At 29.8% G+C, this 21009-nt stretch overlaps 1 protein-coding gene across 1 annotated transcript in view; it reads left to right on the plus strand.

Moving 5' to 3' along the window:
• Positions 1-21009, plus strand: part of LOC145248803 (uncharacterized) — a 2668808-nt gene that overhangs the window by 2537067 nt on the left and 110732 nt on the right. Inside the window, exons 14-15 of the mRNA XM_080110455.1 lie at positions 4619-4699; positions 8351-8635. Coding sequence (XP_079966581.1) covers positions 4619-4699; positions 8351-8635 — 366 coding nt within the window. The remainder of the gene's footprint in view (positions 1-4618; positions 4700-8350; positions 8636-21009) is intronic.

Consider the following 21009-nt stretch of genomic DNA (forward strand, 5'->3'; position numbering starts at 1 on the left):
CTGTCTGTATAGAAAAAAATAATTGTAACTTCCAATTTTACATAAAATTACTATTTGTTAATCTGTCAATTGGTTTAATTGATTGTCATCAAAACTATGTAAACATCCATGATCTTTAAGTAAAAATTTAACTTTGTATTTACATCGTTTTGTTGTTAGCGTCGATTGTTCAATTTCTTCCTCATCTGCCATTGGTATTTTGTAAATAATTGTATAAATTTTTGTTTAAATTCGTTTATTATCCTAAGAATTAACTAGATTAGCTGAATTACTAACTTATAAATGTTTGTCCAGTAACCATATTCATGTACATGTCTCCAGCGTTAATCCTGTTTCCCCATTTTCTTTTTATTTATAACCGAAAATATTTTTTTTTATTTTATTAATTTACTTAAGTTTATTTTTTATTCAATTACAGAAGCTTCTTTTTGTTTTATTTTTAGCAATTTGTTTGATTTTCATTGTTTTTTCCTTTCATTTTGTTTAATCATTATTTATTTTATTCTTTTATTAATCCATGATTAAACTTAGAAAAAAAAGAACAATCAATAATAAAAAAAAAAAAAAACATTCAACCAATTTGCTCATCTTATGAAAAAATGAGAAATACAAAAGATATTTACAAGTTAATTTTTAAATAATCTGATTCTGTATTTCGTTTAAATTTTTTTTTCTGCATATTTATTGATACTTCGAACACATATTTTCTGAAACTTACACCATTTGTACAAACACAAACCTTTTTCATGCACATACATACACGCATAAAAAGATCTCTCAGTTCGAATATATGAGATAACGGGTGAATGTTTGCTATCTGGTAGGATATACCCATCCCCAGCTTGAACAAACTGATAAGAAACATGAAAAAAAAGCAATACAAGAGAGATACAAACAACTGCACTTATAGGGGCGGTTAGAACCTTAGAAAGATCTCTCAGTTGGAATGTTTGGATGGTGAATGTGGAGCTAGGACAAAATGAAAAGAAAAAAAAAAGGGGACTAATAATGAGAATTTTTATTTATACAAACAACACAACATTATTGTAGATACAAACATATATATATATAACAATAATATTTTTAAATAAATATTAACGTTACATCGGCCAAAACATTGTGAGAATAACATCTAAGATGAGAATACTAGTCTGAATAATCTAAATAATAGATAATTTTATCTTTGTAAAACGTTCTTTTCTTCATCTTAACGTACAAGTCGGCTTAAATAGAAAAGATTATTCGATTTCAGAAAGAGAAATTTTATAGCTTTGCAAACGCAAACACTATATATACATTCAATATGGTTAGACTACTAGCCAATATCTGCTATAGACTTTGCACATATTATCAGTCGCTTTCATCTGTTACCATAAAATCATATATTATTTCCTTGGAGAGTCATATTCCAAAATAAGGTATTATTACCGCTGATAGTACGATTTCGCTCATATTTATTTTGTCCTCTCCCTGTCGTAACTGAGAAGTATTCTTGATTAGTCACGGTTTTAACAACAGCAACGCCCGTGTAACACTTCTACCAATATATATTTACCATTATTACTTTCGTATACTATTACTACACTTGAAATAACGATCCCTCCTTTAACAAGTTACGGTTAGTTTTCATTGGCTGCTAGCATGCGTTCAGCAGATTTAGAGATTAATGGAATCAGCAAATTCCGAACGGTTAAAGAAAATGCAAAATAAACAAACTTTTGTTGACCAGGATCATAGTATCGGATAATTTGAGATTTACACGAACGATTTCTGTCATCATAACACAAATACTTTGTACACGATTTCTTCAGTTTTATCGCTAAGCTTACTGTTTTAAAACCTATTGCAATGAATATTGCATTACATACACAAAACACACAGAAAGTGTTTTTTTTTATTTTTCTAATCCAAAGTGGCTCTTTCTTGGGAGGCCAAAAGTTTCTGCCATTTTCTTTATTAAATTAGAAATGTATTTTTTATACATTAAAATTAAATATAAATCATACAATCGTAGAGAATGAACTCATTTTAAAAAAACATAATAATTTATCAGGGTAGACACACGATGTCTGCATTTGTTTACTAATACATTTTGTAACGGGAGAAAAATGCAGCCTATATTACAAAATAAATATTTTATATTTTTTCTTACATGCCTAGAAGAAAAAAAACTAAATTGAATAATCATAGAGAATGAACTCATTTTAAAACGAGATCTTAAATAAAAAACACCATCTCGACGTTCGTTTATAAAAACGTTTTCTTAAAAAAAGAAAAGCCCCCACCTAAGAAAAAACGCACCCTATATAAAAAAAGACAGTTTTTGTATTTTTTAAATTAAAAACGTATGTGTGCATTCTCATTCTCTTTGCGGACTGCTATCCTCATCTTCATAGTTTCTGTTGTTTCATCACATTTCGACCAATTCATCTCCAGCTGATTGCAACGGGTCAGGAATGCTGAGTATTGTAGTCTCTACCCAGTAATTACTGCTTTCCGTGGTTGTTGTCTCACCACGTTTATTCTATAGCCTTCTTAGGTAGGATTTAAACCATTATCTTCAGACAAAGCTCACCTAAAATCGCAGAAACTCAATGCCTTTATCCACTGTGCCACGAACCCCGAAACGTGGTGCAACAACAACTATGAAGATGAGGATAACAGTTGGCAAAAAGAATGAATACACAAATTATGAAGTCTCATCTTAAAGGATTCTAAAAATAAAACAAAAAAAGAACAAATAATAAAACTATTATTTCATAAATTTACATTAAATATGAATCGTATAATCGTAGAGAATGAACTCATTATATAAAAAAAACAATAATTTAACAAGATCGACACACAATGGCTACAGTTGTTTATTAATAGGTTTTGTAAAAGAAAAAAAGGCACGGCCTACATTAAAAATTAGTCTTAAATGTGTAAAGAAAAGAATAAATTGAATTATCGTAAAGAATGAACTTATTTTATATGGAAATCTGAATTAATAGACACCATCAGCGTTCGTGTATTAAAACATTTTCATAAAAAAAAACGCACTCTACATAATAAAATAATGTCCCTCCACTTTTTTCATTAAATAAATCTTGCCTTATATTAAAGTTAATTATTCACATTGAAACAGCATATATATATATATATATATATATATATATATATATATATATATATATATATATATATATATATTCTTTTAAATTCACCCAAAAGTTATGGAGATAACTCAGTCATATATTCATTACTAGAGGTTTAATTATAATAATTTAATGAATTTTCCAATTTTTTTTTAAAAACATGTAATTTACTTGTTTCTGCCCAATTTAAAACATATCCTCTCTTAAAAACAAACTCAGGATGTTTTCAAAAGATTTTTTTAAACCAATAAAGCTTCTTTTTTCTTAACTTGTAATTTGATGGTAAAAGTTCACTGAATAAACCTTTTGAAAAGATCATCAATTTATTAAAGAATGTAGTTTTTAAAATGGAGAGAAACAATTGTATAAACTAAAATGTTTTTTTTAATGAATTCAAAGGGCGTCAAGTCACTTTATGAAAGGGAATAAAAATATTAATACTTTTAGGTCAAAAAATAGTCAACATAAATGTTAGATGGATTGATTCTGACCCGGAAAACAGCGAGTTTTCCCCCTTTACATGTGAATACTAGATGAAGTAATTCTTTAGGTAATCTCTTATGAGAATATTTTGGTTCAAACTAGGCAGGGTTTCCTTAGAAATCATTGGTTGAGTGGTTTCTATCCTCTGTTACTTATTTTTTTATCCTATTTTTTATTTCATATTTAATTGCTATAATATTATTATTTTTATTATTTAACATTTTTATTTATTTGTCGACGGCCATTTATATTTTGCATTGTATCATTTTTGTGTTTGTTGTTTTTGCTTTAAGTAAAATATGTGTTTATTTACGGTATTTCTTTGTTTTGTTTGTCCTGTTCTATTTCGTTTTATTTCTTAATGCATTTTTTATTTTCATTTTTTATTAATTTTTTTATTTGTTTTTATTTTTATTCAATGTTTAATTTTTTTTCAATATATTTTCAATTTTCATTTCTTTCTTATTTAAGTTTTCATTTTTTAAATCTTTAAATTCTAATTTAAAAAATGTTATTTTTTAATTTCCTATTTTTTATTCAATTTATTTTTTAATTTCATTTAATTTCATTTTATTTCTTTTTTTTTTTATAAAATTCAGTTTAATCTCCTATTTAAATGCTGCATAGTTTTTCATTAAAGCCCTTACTATTTTAATTTTCAGCAATTTATCAATTTTACCTCCCCCAATCCTTTGTTTTTCCTCTGTGCTCTCTTCCTTTCAAGCTTTTATTTTTGTATTTTTATTTCGTATTATTATTATTATTATTATTATTATTTATTTATTTATTTATTTATTTATTTATTTTCACTCCCTGTTTTCCCAGTCCTTAAAAATAACCCAAATTCTCTTTCAGCTTTTACATTCACTATCAACTTTGTTCATTCACATATGTATATATGTACTGTAGGTTTAGAATCTGTTCCCTAAACTTTTCCAAACTCTCCTCAAAGTCAGCATTCTAATGTTTCCTTTTTTTCCATTATTATTTCTTAACAGGCTACCATGATGATCTACCTACAGGCCTCCCAACTAAACCCAATGGAGCTACGTACATACCTCCTGTGGTACGACCAATTGGTGAGTGTGTTTTTATTTTTAGGAGCATCTTGCAGGACTACTCTGCTTTGCCCAGGAATTGTTAGTTTCTTGTTGAGATGGTTAACCACCAAAATTCATTGTTCTGAGTTCTTACGATTTCATTTCTGCATTTCCTATACCCAAACCCTATCAACAACTTGATACTCTCTACCATGTAGTACTCTGTGTTTGATACAAAATTGCATCCAATGATGAAACCTCGATTTAAGAAATTTGGGTGGGGCTTAATCAGTCAGAGTTTTCCCTAACCCGACAGTCAACAGCATATAGGCCATTGTGGAGAGGGCTTGTTCCTTATTGACGGTGATATGTCTCTGGTCCAGTACAGTACTAGGCAGACTACCTTCTCAGTCTTTGCCTTCTTCCTTTGAGAAGGGGTTAGTTTATTGCTAATCTCCTGAGGCACTCTTATCAGAGAATGCAGGTAAAACTGCCCAGTCATTGTTTTGCAGGACAGAGTGCTCTTCCGCTAGTATGCTGGATTTTAAAATCCCACTTTCCGACCTTTGTGTCACATCGCATTAATAAACAACTTATTGCTGGAGCCATTACTGTAAAAATTAAATTGAAGTAAGAGAAAAATCAATGTAAAAATCATCTAGCTACAACCACTGTAAAGATTTTATATCCTTCATCAGTCTACCTAAACGAAACTTCTATAAACAAAGTTTCTTTCCCAGAAGTTCCCATCAGTGGTATACAATACCATAGGGTCGCTTCCCAACTGACTACAATATGATAATTTTCAAAACTAATCTTAGAACATCTTTGTCAAGCCATCCTCTTAAGTAATCACATTTTGCTCATTTCACACATCAATTTCACTCTTCTCATAATGTTGTTCATCATTGTTGTGGTGTAAATGTTGAAAGGAATAACAAGAAGACTCAGAAACAGTGAAATGAATAATATATTAACAGAAATACAGACAAGTATCTTAGTTGAGTAGGAACTCCACTCAGCAAAAGGGCAAATAATGTTATGACTCTCTCCCTCTGAATCTTGAGTCCAGACTGAGTGGAAAGCAGAACCTGCTTACCGGAAATGACGTCAGAACTAGTCCATCGTCAGAATATCTAGGGGTGCTACCCTAACAATCATTCATCTGATAAGCTCATTAACCTCAAGTAGCTTTTTGGTATTAATAAGCAGTAATTCATTAGTATAAAAGAAATCTACATATCCATTTACTCTGCCTGGCTTTGTGGCATATTGAAATAAAATAAAGCTTAGTAAAATGGAAATGATTGATGCCAAAAGATTAAGAACACTATGCGAGTACTAACATTGATCAGTGCTGTGAATTATGGGGTAATCCATAGGAAGAATTTTGTTGATGAGCAAGTGGTATAGTGGTGTAACAAATAGAGGGTGACGCAAAGTAACTTGCTTATTTGGAATATCAACATAATTTAAATAAGCAAGTTGCTCTGCCCCACCCTGTATAATATGCTTATTGAAATACAATATGCTTAAAAGGTTGATATAGTTTGCTTGAAGCATTGTCTAGTGCATATATAAAGGTAATTTATAAAAGGCAATACAATGCAGTGTAACGGATCGATACAAACTGAAGCAAATTAAGACATATATAATAGTGAATGAGCTATGCAGATTCACCTTTTTTAATACAATATATATGTATTTTTATATACTTTATAACATTGTAGTGTGTTCGTACTTGCATCAGTGTTGTTTGAGGAAAGGAAAATTCTATATAGTATGATATTTTGGAAACATTTCCTTCTTCAAATATGTGCTTGACTTTAGTTTAAATCTACATATGGGAACTGTTGTAAATAAAATCAGTGTCAGATTATCGGACTGACTTCCTCATCTTGGCCATATGTCACTAGTGACATATGGTCGAGTGGTCCTAGACATTGTATCAAAGTTTACAGTTACCCAAAGATGCTGAGTTCAATCCTGAACGAAAGCAGTGAAAAGTAACATTCAAAACAGAGAATCAGCAACTATGTCCCAGATGCTGAGTTCAATCCTGAACGAAAGCAGTGAAAAGTAACATTCAAAACAGAGAATCAGCAACTATGTCCCAGAGCCTAGCTGGAGTCCGAACACGGTACCCCCGTAATAATAATAAAGGGTTGGGTTCGAGACTCCTAACAAACGGTTCCCCAGTTCGATACAAAACACCTGATGAAGGCCGGATTTGATGGTTGAGAGGATATTTCCAAATATTTCATAGCTAATAAACTTGTGAAGTAGATCTTTGGTTTGGTTTGTTTATTTTGATTTATGCCATATAAACGCTTGACAGATTATTTAATGCCAAATTCAGTCATTTTGATAAAAGTTTTTAAGCTTCAAATTCTTTATATCTTTGAATATTTATTCATGATGGTGTATTGGGTTGTTTTGTATGTTAAAGATATTTTTGCCATAAGTAATTCAGTCTTACTCACCACTTTCAACTATATATATATCTAATTAATTAGTAGTTCATTGTGAGAGCTGGAATAGGAATATTAGTTGTTGTGAATAGGTTAGTGTGGGTTTTATGTGGTGGGGCTTCATATGACCAGCTGGTTGATCAGATCAGGCTTCTCCGACCATCTGTCTAGCTCAGGTAAGGGTTAAAGTGAAGTATTGCACTGCACATAATCACTTTCCCAAGGGTTATTGACTGCTCAACCATCAAGATCTCATCCTTAGATATCACAAGTTATTAACCATGGAAAACTGTTGGCCCAATTGGGAAGAAAAATTGGAAGGAGAGAAAGAAAGAAAAAAAGACAGGAAATTGTTGTTTTTGTTTTGGACTTTGAAGAACAGGATTGAATTTTGCATAGGGAAAGGAAAAATATAAACAATAAAATCATTATTTGGTGCAATTTTGGTAAAAAAACCAGTATTTTCAAACCTGATCTAATAACATCAGTGAACTAGGCCTTTATATCAAACCTTATCAAAGGCCTTTGATGTGTTACAGGGCTATTGTTCTAGAAATGAAGCCCCCAATCAATAGATTCACTGATATTGTGTGATATTATATTAGTACATCAGTTGTTGGTCTTACAGAAAGAAATCCATATTGGTTGAGAAATTTCCTTATTTAAATACAGTCGTTATCTGTATCAGAATACAATATGTTTAACATTTTTTAATATTGTTTCGTTTTCAGGTTTTTGTTAGTTAATTAACATTTTTTAACAAAATTTCCTTGTTTTTGTGAATAAAAGTTTAATATTGTTGCAGTCTCCAAAAACTTGCCTTATTTTTGTAAAATTATTTCATAAATAAATAAAAATCTTTATTTAATAAAATCATTGCTTTTGTAAAATATAAATTTAATAAAAATTCTGTGTTTTTGTGATTAAAAGGTTTAATATTGTTTAAATCTAAAAAAAATTCCCCAATTAAATTAAAAAAAAACAAAAAAACTTAATCGCAAAGAATTATTTCCTTCACATCATCATGCACTGAAACTGTGACAATTTTCGTTTTATTATAACATACTAGAAGTTATACTAAGTCAGAATATATAAAGTTTGTGTAGCTTAGAAAGTTTCTGTGTTTTATCTAAATAGATAGACTGAAAAATCAAGCTTTATATCATAAAAGAAAAAATCTGATTTGTATTTTTTGATTAAATGTATTTTTTATTTCTAGGACCTCGTCCCAAACCTCCAGTTAATGTCACTGTAAAACTTTTAAATGGTGCCGTTAACATCACATGGTCTGCTCCTGAGAAATCTAACATCTCTATCTTCTACTATGTAATAGAGTACTGTAATAGTACAATATGGCGGCGACTAGAAGATGTAGTGCTCACACCTAAGACATGGTTTGTGATGCGTGATCTGAGGCCAGGAACGTATAAATACCGTGTCTTTTCCTTCAGTCTGCTCTCATACAGTCAACCCCAAGAGTCAGAGGAGATCAATATCCCAGAAGGTATGTATGGAGATGAACACAATCAACTCATTTACTGATTTGATAAATGCGTAGTAGGTATTACTGCGTTTTTTATGATTGATAGATGTATGTATTGCTTGTAATGTCATATATATATAACATATTATTATACAGTAATATTTTGATAAGCCATTCATACTTGCAGTTTCAAGACATATAGGAAATCTTGCCTCTTAGGCAAAAGAATACTAAATATGTTCGGTTCATCAGTCAATAGCCTAATGGTGAAAATTCAGAATCGTGGAACTCTCCATAAAAGTGAAATCAAAAAAAGGTCCAAATTGAAAAAATATAGCAGATAAAATAATAATTTTTTTCAAACTCAATATTTCTACATCGAAAAGCACTGCAAAATTGATAATATAAGAGATCATGGAGCTTGTGCATTACAGTTCTTGGGAATTTCTTTTTTTGTTTTATTTTGAAAATCTCTAAACAGACGATTTGAATAGTCCGTATGCAGAAATGTCAGTAACAATAAAATAGCACAAAATTAAACATTAATTATTTGAACATTAAGAAAATTAATGAAAGTTGTCATTATATAAAATTCAATTTTTTTGTTTTGTTTCGAGAAAACGGATTCATTTCAGAATTTTGATTTTGTTACAAAAATTTATTTTTTGTAAAAAATAATCATTTTCTTAAAACAAAAAAAATTGAATTTCATATAATGACAACTTTCATTTTTCATAATGTTCAGACCATTAATTTTTTATTTTGTGCTGTTAGAATTTTCTTACTTTTATTTTAATTGTTTTCTCAAAACAAAACAAAAATCACTTGCATTTCGATAATGATTATTTACAACTATTTATAAATTTTATTTTATTTATAAATTTTAAGTCACATATTTTCATATGACAACTTTCATTCATTTTAGAATTTGGACTTTGTTACAAAAGTTTCTATTTTGTATAAAAAATTTTTCTTAAAATAACAAAAAAAATTAATGTTTTGATTTTGTGTTATATTTATTGTTGTTGACATTTCCGCATACAATCTACTTGAATTGTATCCCCTTTTTTAGAGATCTTCAAAATAAAACAAAAAAAATTGTCTCTAGAACTGAAATGCACAAGGGATCATATTAAAAACTAAATTCAGATTTATTTTTATCTTTTCAATGAATCTTTTAGTATCAAATTTAGTTTTAAACATTATTTCTTATTATTTTTCCAATTTTGATAATATTTTATTTCAAGTCTGTATAGAATTCCACTGACTGATAAACAGAGCATGTGTATTTTTTAGCTCAGTAGGCAAGATTTCCCATACCTCCTGAAACGATATATATCAATGGCTAATTGAAATAATATTGTGTAGGATCATGTGTAATAAATATATTCTTTCTTGTCATATTTTCGTAATGTTTTTTTGTATTCAAATTTTGTATCATCTGCCACCTTCATTGGAAAACTGACACTCTGCTGCCATATTTTTCATGACACCATTTCTTTAATCTTTTTGTTTTTTTTTTTTGCCCAAATTGCTGTTGTAGAAATTTCTTTTACCCATGTTTACTCATGCTGCTTTATATTTATCATCTCACAAACAAACAAGATCAAATAACACAAACTCACAACAAAACATATGTAATTCTTCGCATCATTTTTTAGTTCATAAAACTGGATTTTTGCTAAGAAATTGAAAACATTAGGAACAGGATTAACTGATGTTTTATTTACAATTCTAGATATTTTCTACAGAAAACTCAAACTCTGATAATCGTGCTTACTTGTTTGTATATTGGATATTTTAGGTTGTGGAAGGAAGAGAGAATGCAGCAAATAGTGGTAGGAAGATGTAAATAGAAGGTGGGGTGTAATAGACACAGCAGTGTAAGACAAAGGAAGTAAGAGGATAAGGTAAATAAATAAATAACATAAATAAAGAAGAAAGGAAATACTAAAATAGCAGTATTGTAAAAGGATGATGTAAATAAATGAATGATGTAGATAAAGAAGAAAAAGAAAAGATTAAAGTAGTAGCAGCATAAAAGGCTAATGCAAATAAATGGATGACATAAATAAAGAAAATGGAAAGATTAAAGTAGTAGCAGCAGCATAAAAGAATGACGTAAATAAATGAATAATGTAAATAAATAAGAAAAGGAAAACTTGAAAATTACAAAGCAATATAAAATGATTATATAACGTTCAGAGATGAGAGCAGGTGGTTCTCATTCATTGTCAGATAACACCGACTAGTTCTTTTAGTTCTTGGTAATAAAATTTAGCCTGATTAAATTTTGATGAATTTAAGTGAGAATGAAAGTAACTTTATTTCACACTTATTACTCTTGTTTTTAATTTTTAAATTAGCAAAAACATTCTTTCGTACTTACATTTTTACAAGATGTAAACGTCTTTCTCTATCTTTATAAAGTTGTATATGTTTGTGTTTATGTATATGTTTGTACAAGATGCATTCATAAACTAATTATACATATTCATGTTAAACCGAATATGATAATGATCATGGAAAGGGCGTACCTACTATGCAAATTACTCCTCACACATATTTTATGAATTTTAATTTCAATGCCTCTATACATAATATAGGCGATTCTATGCTGCTTGCTATTGAGGGAGGAATAAACTCTGCTCATTGCCTTGTAAATAATAAAGTTTATTCTGTATAAACTGCTATTTGTATTGCATCTCTTACTTCCTTTATTGTTTTTCATTAGTATCCCACTCTAAAATCAAATGATCACTATTATTATATCCATAGAAGCAAAATTTTATTTCCATTTTTACACCCACCATTCATCTAACCATTCAACTTTTGATTTTACATTCTTTTTAATTCTCCTTGTTCAGCTTTCTGGCTTTTTTTCTTAGAACGTGAGTATGATACACATGTGAACTATTTCTCCTTCACATAGTACAGAAGCAGTTCTTAATGACCAATCACATCCCAGAATTTACTGACCAATCACATCCCAGAATTTACTGACCAATCACATCCGATCATTAACTGATCAATTCCAGTCTAGTAACAAAGATCGGTAGAAACATCACTTCACGATTTCTATTTCACACTCACATACACACAAACACATGCAAAACACATATATTCAGAAAAGAAAAATAAATGAAAAGAAATTCTGCAGCAAAATGGATTTATTTTGTTGATTCTTTGAATTTGTCTTATATGATAATGTTTCTATTTAATTTACAGCTTTTTTTTTATTTTTCAGAGGAAGACGTTTTCACATTTTTTTTTAAAATAATGTTTAAATATGTCTTTAACTGTTTTCAAAAATACAAATAATTTCATCTTTTTACTCCCAAATACAGTTTCAAGCAACTTTGTTTGTTTTTAACTTTCTTCATTAGTATTTTTCTTTTCATTATTGCTTTGTCTCCATCATCTGGAAATAATACAGTTCATTAGTTTTACTTATACGTGTGTCTTTTTTTTTTTTTATTATTATTATTATTATTATTATTATTATTATTATTGTTGTTGTTGTTGTTGTTGTTGTTGTTGTTGTTGTTATTGTTTTGTGTGTGTATTGTCAAGACATCTTTTTTTCAATTGTGTAAATGTTTTGATTGTTTAGTTTTATGCAAAAGCTACGTGCCAACAAAAACATATTTACTAAACATAATCTTTAGTCATTTAATTTTATTTCCAAAGTTTCATACTTTATTCAAATAGAAATATAATTTCTCCATGATTGGTCGAAAATTATTTACAGTGAAATAGGTTTCAGCTTTATTTTCCAAAAATTTATTAAAACATGATTTATGTCAGTATGATTTATTTAGTAAAAACAGTTCTTAAACATTAACTTTTTATTGAATTTAATATGAAAATAAATATCTCTAAAAATTGTGCCTTATCTTTTATGTGACCATTCCATTCTTTTCTGCAGAAGACGTGATGAGTTATCTGCCTCTGTGCAATTTTCTTAAAGACGCCTAGCCATATTTTCAATTTAATTTTCATACTGAATACGGTAAAGTAATGGTAACATTTTTCTGATATTTAGACTGAAAATTACAATTAAAGTAACCATGGTTATACATCTTCTTTCACTCTCTCTCTCTCTCTCTCTCTCTCTCTCTCTCTCTCTATATATATATATATATATATATATATATATATATATATATATATATATATTCTTAGGAATTCTTTTTTGTGTATATTGATATATTCATATTAAAAACTCTTTTTTTCTATTTATTTAGTTTTTTAATGTGGAGAGTGAGGGGGGGGGGGGGCAGTTCCCCCGAGAGGGAATTGGGTAGTGACAATTGGTATGAAGGGTTTCCCCTACATTAACCAAAACTGATTGCTCAAGAGCAATGGTCTGATATGTGGTGTTGCCCCCACATATAACTTTGATTGCAGTACCTGTTTCAGCAGATACTACACTTTGATAACAGAAAAAAGATCTTGGCTCAAAGGCCAAGAAGAAAAAAAGGGACCTTTTTTCTGTTTATTTAAAAAGAAAATGCAACTTTCTTATATATGCGATGTGGAATTACATTCACTAGCAAAAGATTTAGCTAATTTGCATATCCTTTTAAACATTTGTTTTAATTAATTCCCTATTAGTTTTTTTCGATATTCTTATAGGATGATTATCTTTAGTCAACTATTATGTGTAATTATATTAATGCAGATATTCTACATGATTTATACTTGCATAATATTTGCGTAAAATGCTTATAGTAAACACAAAACTCTTTCCATATATATTTATGTATATATTTTTGTTTAAAAACTTTTGCCTACCAAACTCCTCCGAGAGTTTTTGGTCTACAGACATGAAACTTCATATGTAAGGTATTTGAACCCATGAAAAGCTTTATATTTTGGTTTAGCCCTGGAAAATCGGTACAAAAGTGTGAAAAATTTTTTTAAAAATTAAATTTGCCAAGTGAGGATCGAACACTGGCATTATGAATATACATGTATAACGAAGTAGCTATTGGCTCATGTTTTAATTTTTAGCCTTGCAGTAAACATGTCTTCATAGTTCAGTCATTAATGGCAGAGGAAAAATAAATTGTAAACTAAACGTTTTGGTTTCGATTCTCAATGGTAACACACCAGTCATTTTTTTTTTTTTTTTTTTAAACTTTTTAAAAATTACTATATATTGGGTCCAATTTAATATAATAATAAATACGAAATCTGCATTAATCTAAATATCATATCTAAGTGTATTTTACGACCGGGAAATGCCGACCGCCCTGCTAGTATATATATATATATATATATATATATATATATATATATATATATATATATATGCAAGGGTGGATAATTTTTATCTTTTATCTGTGTAATTTTCTAGGTAAGGTATTAGGGTTATCTACCCCTGCACAGATTTCTTGAGAAAACACATAGCTTTAGTGTTTATTTTCAGTTTTGACGTGATATGGCCTTCCCTTTGGCATCTGTAACATCAGATGGTTGGCTTACGGTGCTGATTTGATCGTTCAAACTAACAGTACTTAGCCAGACGATTATGCCCAGAGCAATTAACACAATGCAGCAAATTCTCTGTGGGCTTAGGTAGAGGCACTTTTTCTGTGACTGAATGATTAATGGTTACAGCAACCCTTTCATTGTTCATGACAGTTTTTGCTCAGCTTAGCATGTTTTCCATCTGGATGTGATCAATGTCAGATTCACACAACAACTCCTGGATACAAGCAGGCAAATACATACTTCAGCATCTGGCTAGAGACTCCTTTGAAAAGGCTGTAAAATTTCATCAATGCTATGTAAAACTCATCTACCAATTCCTCCAAGTGTAAGGTGCATCTTAAAAATTGCTTTTATGTCTCACATGGAACATCTTTTACCTATGTCACATTGGTCTTATCTGCATCTGACAGTTACTGGTAAATGTCGAAGGCCCCTTCGGCTAGTCACAAAGGGGTTACTTGCTTGACCTTCTCAACTCCTGAGAGTTTTCAGATCAAATCCACTCTTTCCAACCAATCTACAATAGATGGTGCTCTGTTATATTCCATAATGCCAAAATAGCTTGCGTTGGATTTTTCTGTTTTGTTGTCTTCTACTTCCTCCCCCTCTACTTCTACAATAGCAGCCAACACTGAAATGAGCAATATGCAAAAATCTGCCTGACTCAAAAACTAACACTAACCAAACTCAGAAACTCATCATCTTTATGCTCTCAAGAACCACACATATGCAAATGAGTCCATGCCCGACTTTCGGTCTGGTTGCACATGTGCAATGTCATTTCTGCATTTGCTGCCATGATGTTTACCTTGTTATGCATTGTTTACATTTTCATACTAAATACAGTAAAGAAATATTTTTTACTGTGAAAATTAGACTAAAAATAAATATTGCTATGTATTTTCTAAAAAGAAAATATGTAGGGGCAGATAACTCAACAGATCTTCTAAAAGGAATATGCAAGGTCGAATACATAGAATATAAAGAATCATCCACCCCTGTACATTTTTCTTAAGACGACGTATAGCTACGTTTATTTTCAGTTTAATTCTCGTGTTAAATATGATAAATAGCTAATATTTAAGTATTCTTTATACTAAAATAAAAATTGCATGAATTATGATTTTAATACTAAATAAATTGCTTGGAACAAATGCTGAAATCTTTTTTCAAACCAATCATTTAGATATTACCCAACCTTCCATCAAGATGGCAGAAAAAAAAACTTAACAGAGAAAAAAAATATGTCAATCTTGTTTTTTTCTTTTCTTTTCAAATAATTAAGACTTTTCTATTTTTCGGAAATCCATTTAATGTTTTGTTTACACCATTCTTTTTCTTGTCTACATGTCCAACATTTTTGTTACTGTGGGTGCCTTGTTTCTTTGTCCTGTAAGATCTAGTGTTAGATCTTTCCTTGATGGTCGCCTTACTAAAATCTTTCCTGTGCACTTGGATAGATGAACTGTTTCTATCAAGTATCAAAAATAATAAACAAATTCTAAATTTAAATTCAACATCTGTGATAATATCCTCTAACCAAGTGAAAACTAATTGTAAAAGTTATCAAAACTTCTTTTTGTTTTGAAGGGGGAAAGAGATAACACTAATACATAAACAATACATCCACCGGCTAAACCTTACTTAAAGATTAACTATTGTAATAGTCTTTTTATATATATATATGACTCAAAGTAGTATTTTAGGATAAATTTACTCTATGTGTATGTTTTAAAAGCATGTTTTTTGTTGTTATTTTGAAATTAATAGCATAGGTAGAATTATTTTTAGGATTTATTTTTATTTATTTAACTAAAAGAATTCAATCTGCCCTCTATTTGTTTTCTTTATTTGAATCTTTATTTTTGCACTTGTGTTTATATATTTATATTACTGTGTGTGATGCTTTTGTACTGTATGCTATAATGGCTAGAGGCAATAAAAAAAGTTTGGAATTTGATTAGAGATCAGTTATTTCTTGTACATTATAACAGGATTTAAATAAATTACATCTAACTACAATGCAAAACTTTTGTTTTATATTTTTGCAAAAAAAATATGCCCTTAGCTTCTTTTACTAGTCAAAGTTATTCAGCATGTATCTGAATTACGTGGAATGCAGAGGGGTGGGGCAATGGGGTAGTGGCCCCAGGCATTCAAATTAGAGTGAGTGGGCAACTAGTCATATTCAAATTGTCTCATGATATTTCTTGATACTAGAACTTATACTTGAGTATTTAAACCATACAATCAAGAAGTGTGAGACTGGACCTCTGCACAAGACCAGATCTCTGCATGCGACTGTCTAAGTTACTTTTGGTACTTCATTTATCTAATGTAATTCTTTAACATTATTTTTTAGGTATTTCAAGAGAGAAAGCCTTGATAAAAATATAAATTTACATTAATAAAAGCATTTGTCTGACTAAAATTCATTATATTGAAAGGATAGATGAGAGTTTCTATGTTAGTAGATACATAGTAGTTGAAATAGGAATGTCAATTTACAGGAAAAAGCTAAGAAAAATATAAGAGAAAATTATAAGGATAGACTTGAGAGAAATAGGAATAAATAAATAATGTTCATCGCTGGCAAAAATAATCCTGATCATGCAATTATTCTGTGGGTCTGGAGATGGCTTGTCTGTCCGACAGAAACTCTGAATTATCTCCTTTATGTGGGGCATCTGTTAGATTATTCTCTAGCAGACTACTCTCTCTTCTCGAATAACATGTTTCCTCTCACGTTCTTCAATGCATTCTGATTTAATGTCCTGTTTGTGGCTTCCGGTTTTCCAGGAACATTTTTTTTGGTTAGATGTTCCCTCAAGTTGGAATACAAACCGAACTGTTGGAGGGATATCTCGAAGCTGTCCTTGAACCGTTTCTATTGTCCTCATACATTTTTCCTCCTTTGGATAGCTTACCATTTGTTATGATTTATCTAGTATTCCAATATTCAAACTCCTAAGCCTAGCATTCACAGGTAACATGAATTAGAACAATTACATAGAAGATACTGCCAATTCTGCTGCAAACAAGTTGGTTTCCCTCTATTGGTCTAGAAAACTTCTTTCACCTGCTAGTGTCCTGTAGCTCTACAAAGCCACAATTCACCCATGCATAGAGTATTGTTGCTACATCTGGGACCAGCCACTAATTTTTCTAAAAAAGAGCCTCTAATATAATAAATTCCTCATTGTGACCACAACTGTCAGAAAGCCTTCTCCCTTGGACTGCTAGATTTTGGAATTCCCTCCATGTTACTTACTTTATTGACTGTACTGACATGCGGAAGTTTAAATGCAATGTAAACCGACATCTCGTTCATCTCCTGTTAATATGGTCCCAAATAGTAGCCCTTATGTCCAAGTAGCAATGTGCTTTGTTTGGGGTGAGCATGTGTAAAAAAAAAAAAAAATCGGAAAGAGAAATTAAATATTGTTTGATAGTGTTACTAATATATAGATTATTTTTAAAAATATATATATATATCATTTGTTTTTATTTAAGACAATATCACAAAATGAAAGTAGTAAAATGCTTTCTTGTTCTTTTAAACATAATGTAAAAAAAGTACACTGAACTTTTGACATAGTGTAAAATAAAGTACACTGAACCACCTAAATATATTGAAAATCAAATAACAAAAATTCCTAATTTTTTTCTTTATGTAAAAGGAAATTAGAATTTCAAGGAAGACAACTCTGTTTCTAGTCAAATATATATAGAATATAGAGTTGCTTCCCTTACATTAAAATCTGGAATAGCCAAATTGGGAATATATCGATTAATGTTTCCTTACATTCAAATATTCTTTATTTTTATATTAACGTTTTAATTATTATTGTATTATTTACATTCAAAACAGTAAAACTACTATTATTTATTGTTTGGCACTATTAGAACCTTAGACAATTTAAATGCATGTGTTAACAAATTCAATTCTTAAAACTAATTTGTATGTAACCGATTATATATATATATATATATATATATATATATATATATATATATATATATATATATATATATATATATATATGGTAAAATGGTAATTAGTAAAGCCTGAAGAGAGTGCTCAATACTATTGCAGAACAAATATGCGTTTTATTTTTTTATTACCGTTTTATCTGTTCAGTTATATATGTTTCGGTTGCTGGACCATATTTACGAGCCAGTAGCCTCGTCAGACCTTACAGAAATGGCTATTATTATTTGGAAGAACGATTTTAAAAGAAATACGAGAGAAAAAAATATACGAGAGAGAAAAAAGAGGAAAAAAGAAAGAGGGGAAGAGAAAATAAGGGGGAGCGGAGATCAACAATAATTAACCACAGAGTGTTCTAATCAATTGACACATCACCACATGAGTGAGAATATGTCAGGGTGTTCTTACCTAACCACATACTAATCACTCTGTAAGCAATAATATGTAAGTGTAAAGAAAAAAATCTTCATTATGTAATTGTTATGGAGGACGATATCCTTGAAGACAGAGTTTTATAGCAATAATAGAAAGTAAAAAGCAGACAATTCTAGGAGAAAAAAATTGTTCGTAAAATTTGCATTTAGTTTTAGGCAGATAGAGTTGACAATGGCTGTAGCTAGACGACTGTTTGTTGTGAATATTTTGCAAAAGGACCCCATAGTTAGAAGCTTAGTTAAGTACTTGTGCATGATTTCTCTTATTGAAAACGATAAAATTTGTAAATTTAAGCAAGCCGAAAACTATGTGCTTTTTATTCTTTAAAATAAACATTTACCTCAAAGATATAAAACCAGCTTTCCACTCGGTCAGGTTCTAACCAAGTGATTTTTTTATTAATCATATTTTTTCCTTGGATATAATAAACTTTCTCATTGACAGTAATTTGTGGGGATGTTAAATGGACAGTTTGTAAAAAATAGATAATTAAACAGATAATATATTGTAAGTTGCAGAACATGATACATGGTATTATATCGATTTTAAAATTTAAATCATATAATAAATTGCCTCATTCATTGTTATTTGATATGTTATACTGCCTGATATATGCGTCTTTAAATGTACGTGAAATAAATTCATAAAAGCACAAAAAGTTGTGCATAACATTTTCTGTATATATGATGCCTGTTATTGCATGTCTTTGTGTGTAGTTGCATAACATTTCTAAACTGATATTTTTTTTCTCAACGTAAAATTTCGTTTTGCAACTTAACATTTCATTGTTTTAATTTTTTGTCAAAGCAGAATGTTGCTTTCACCCAGACAATTTAAAAATTATGATGAGCAAAAAAAAATATTTGAAACTATATTTTATCTGTTTGTGATAATCGTGAGATTTTTTTAAAATTAATATTTTAAAGTATATTGTAAGTTTGAATCATTTTATTCAATGACTGTAATGACCATAAAAATCAATTAAACTTCACAAAAATCAGGTTTAATTGTTTACAAAGAGTAAATTTTTAACAACTAAACAAATCTTTACCATAATGATATATATCTATAATATAAAGCTGAATGTGTGTGTGTGTGTGTGTGTGGTCACGAATAGGCTCCTATATGGTTGACTATTTAAAAAAAATGATTACATATAATGATAGAAGATGTATCGAGACACAGGAATGGGTATGTTTGATCTGGCAGAACGGTGGTTCATTAAAATTGTAGGGGCGCTGGTTCACAAATATGGAAATAAAAAATTTAAAAATTAAAAAAAAACGTTTACAAGTGTTTTTGATATAGATGTACATAATAATACTTTGATAAGTATGTTTTAACTTAAATAGGGATGTTATAATAAAATTGTGGGGTCTGCGTTCGCACCTGGCCTCCATAGAATGGAAATAGGCACAAATATTAATAAAGACTTTTCATATCTATCTGCGTAAGTATACTTTGATAATTATGTTTCAGTTTGAAGAAATATGGTATAATAAAATTATGGGGTGTTTGTTCGCGCCTGACCTCCATAGAATGGAAATATGTCACAAAGTTTAACAAGGTTTTTTAATATAGATCCACAGAATATTGTGATAAGTGTTTCAGTGTGAACAGGTATGGTATAATAAATTATGGGGTTTATCTATTTTATTTTTACTTTCATCATATTTTGCTTTGGTTTTGATACCCCCAAATTCGAAGCTACCTCTTTACAACCCTTCCTTTTCATAACCTATCATATTTTCATAAATCAGAGTCCATTTTCTGTAGGTTGTTTCTAAACCCAGACAACGACGGGTACTTTTACTTGTATATATATATATATATATATATATATATATGAGCAAACAATATATATATATAATGTTATCAAAAAGTAAATCTTTAACAAAGCAATATAGCCAAACAAAAGAACTGAATGGACAGATAAATAGCCAGCCACCCTTTATTTTATAAGGGAAAGCATGGGTTTAAAATATTGCTAATATAAATTCATCTTTATGGAAAAGTTATTAGATCTATTAGATACTAGCGGGGGGGGGGTACCCGACGTTGCCCGGGTGTTTGTAGGTGTGTGTATGGAGGGGGGGGTAATTAATAATCCTGCTTAAATATTATAAAAAAGACGATGCAAAAAAAATCCAAAACCAAAACGGGGAAAAATGGCATAAATAAACCTGTGTATTGGGGGGGGGGTAAACTAAAGAATAAGCGCAGTAATAAAAAAAAAACATTTGGTCAGGAGAAGGGATTGAATTCGGGAGCTTTGACCCGGAGGTGGAAACCAATGCCAAGTACTTAACGGTCTCGACCACGAGTGAGAGTAATTGATTAGCGTGTTAAGTTAAAGGTTATAAAGCTAAAAGAGGTTTGATTGACAGGACGACGCTAAATGAAGTCATCGCGCGATCGTTATTTTTAGTTTTCACTTCACCCCAGATGATGGTGGGAAGGGGGGAAAGCA

Source organism: Euprymna scolopes, chromosome 27, assembly GCF_053919585.1.
Source record: "Euprymna scolopes isolate OS-2025 chromosome 27, ASM5391958v1, whole genome shotgun sequence".
In the NCBI taxonomy this organism is placed as follows: Eukaryota; Metazoa; Mollusca; class Cephalopoda; order Sepiida; family Sepiolidae; genus Euprymna; species Euprymna scolopes.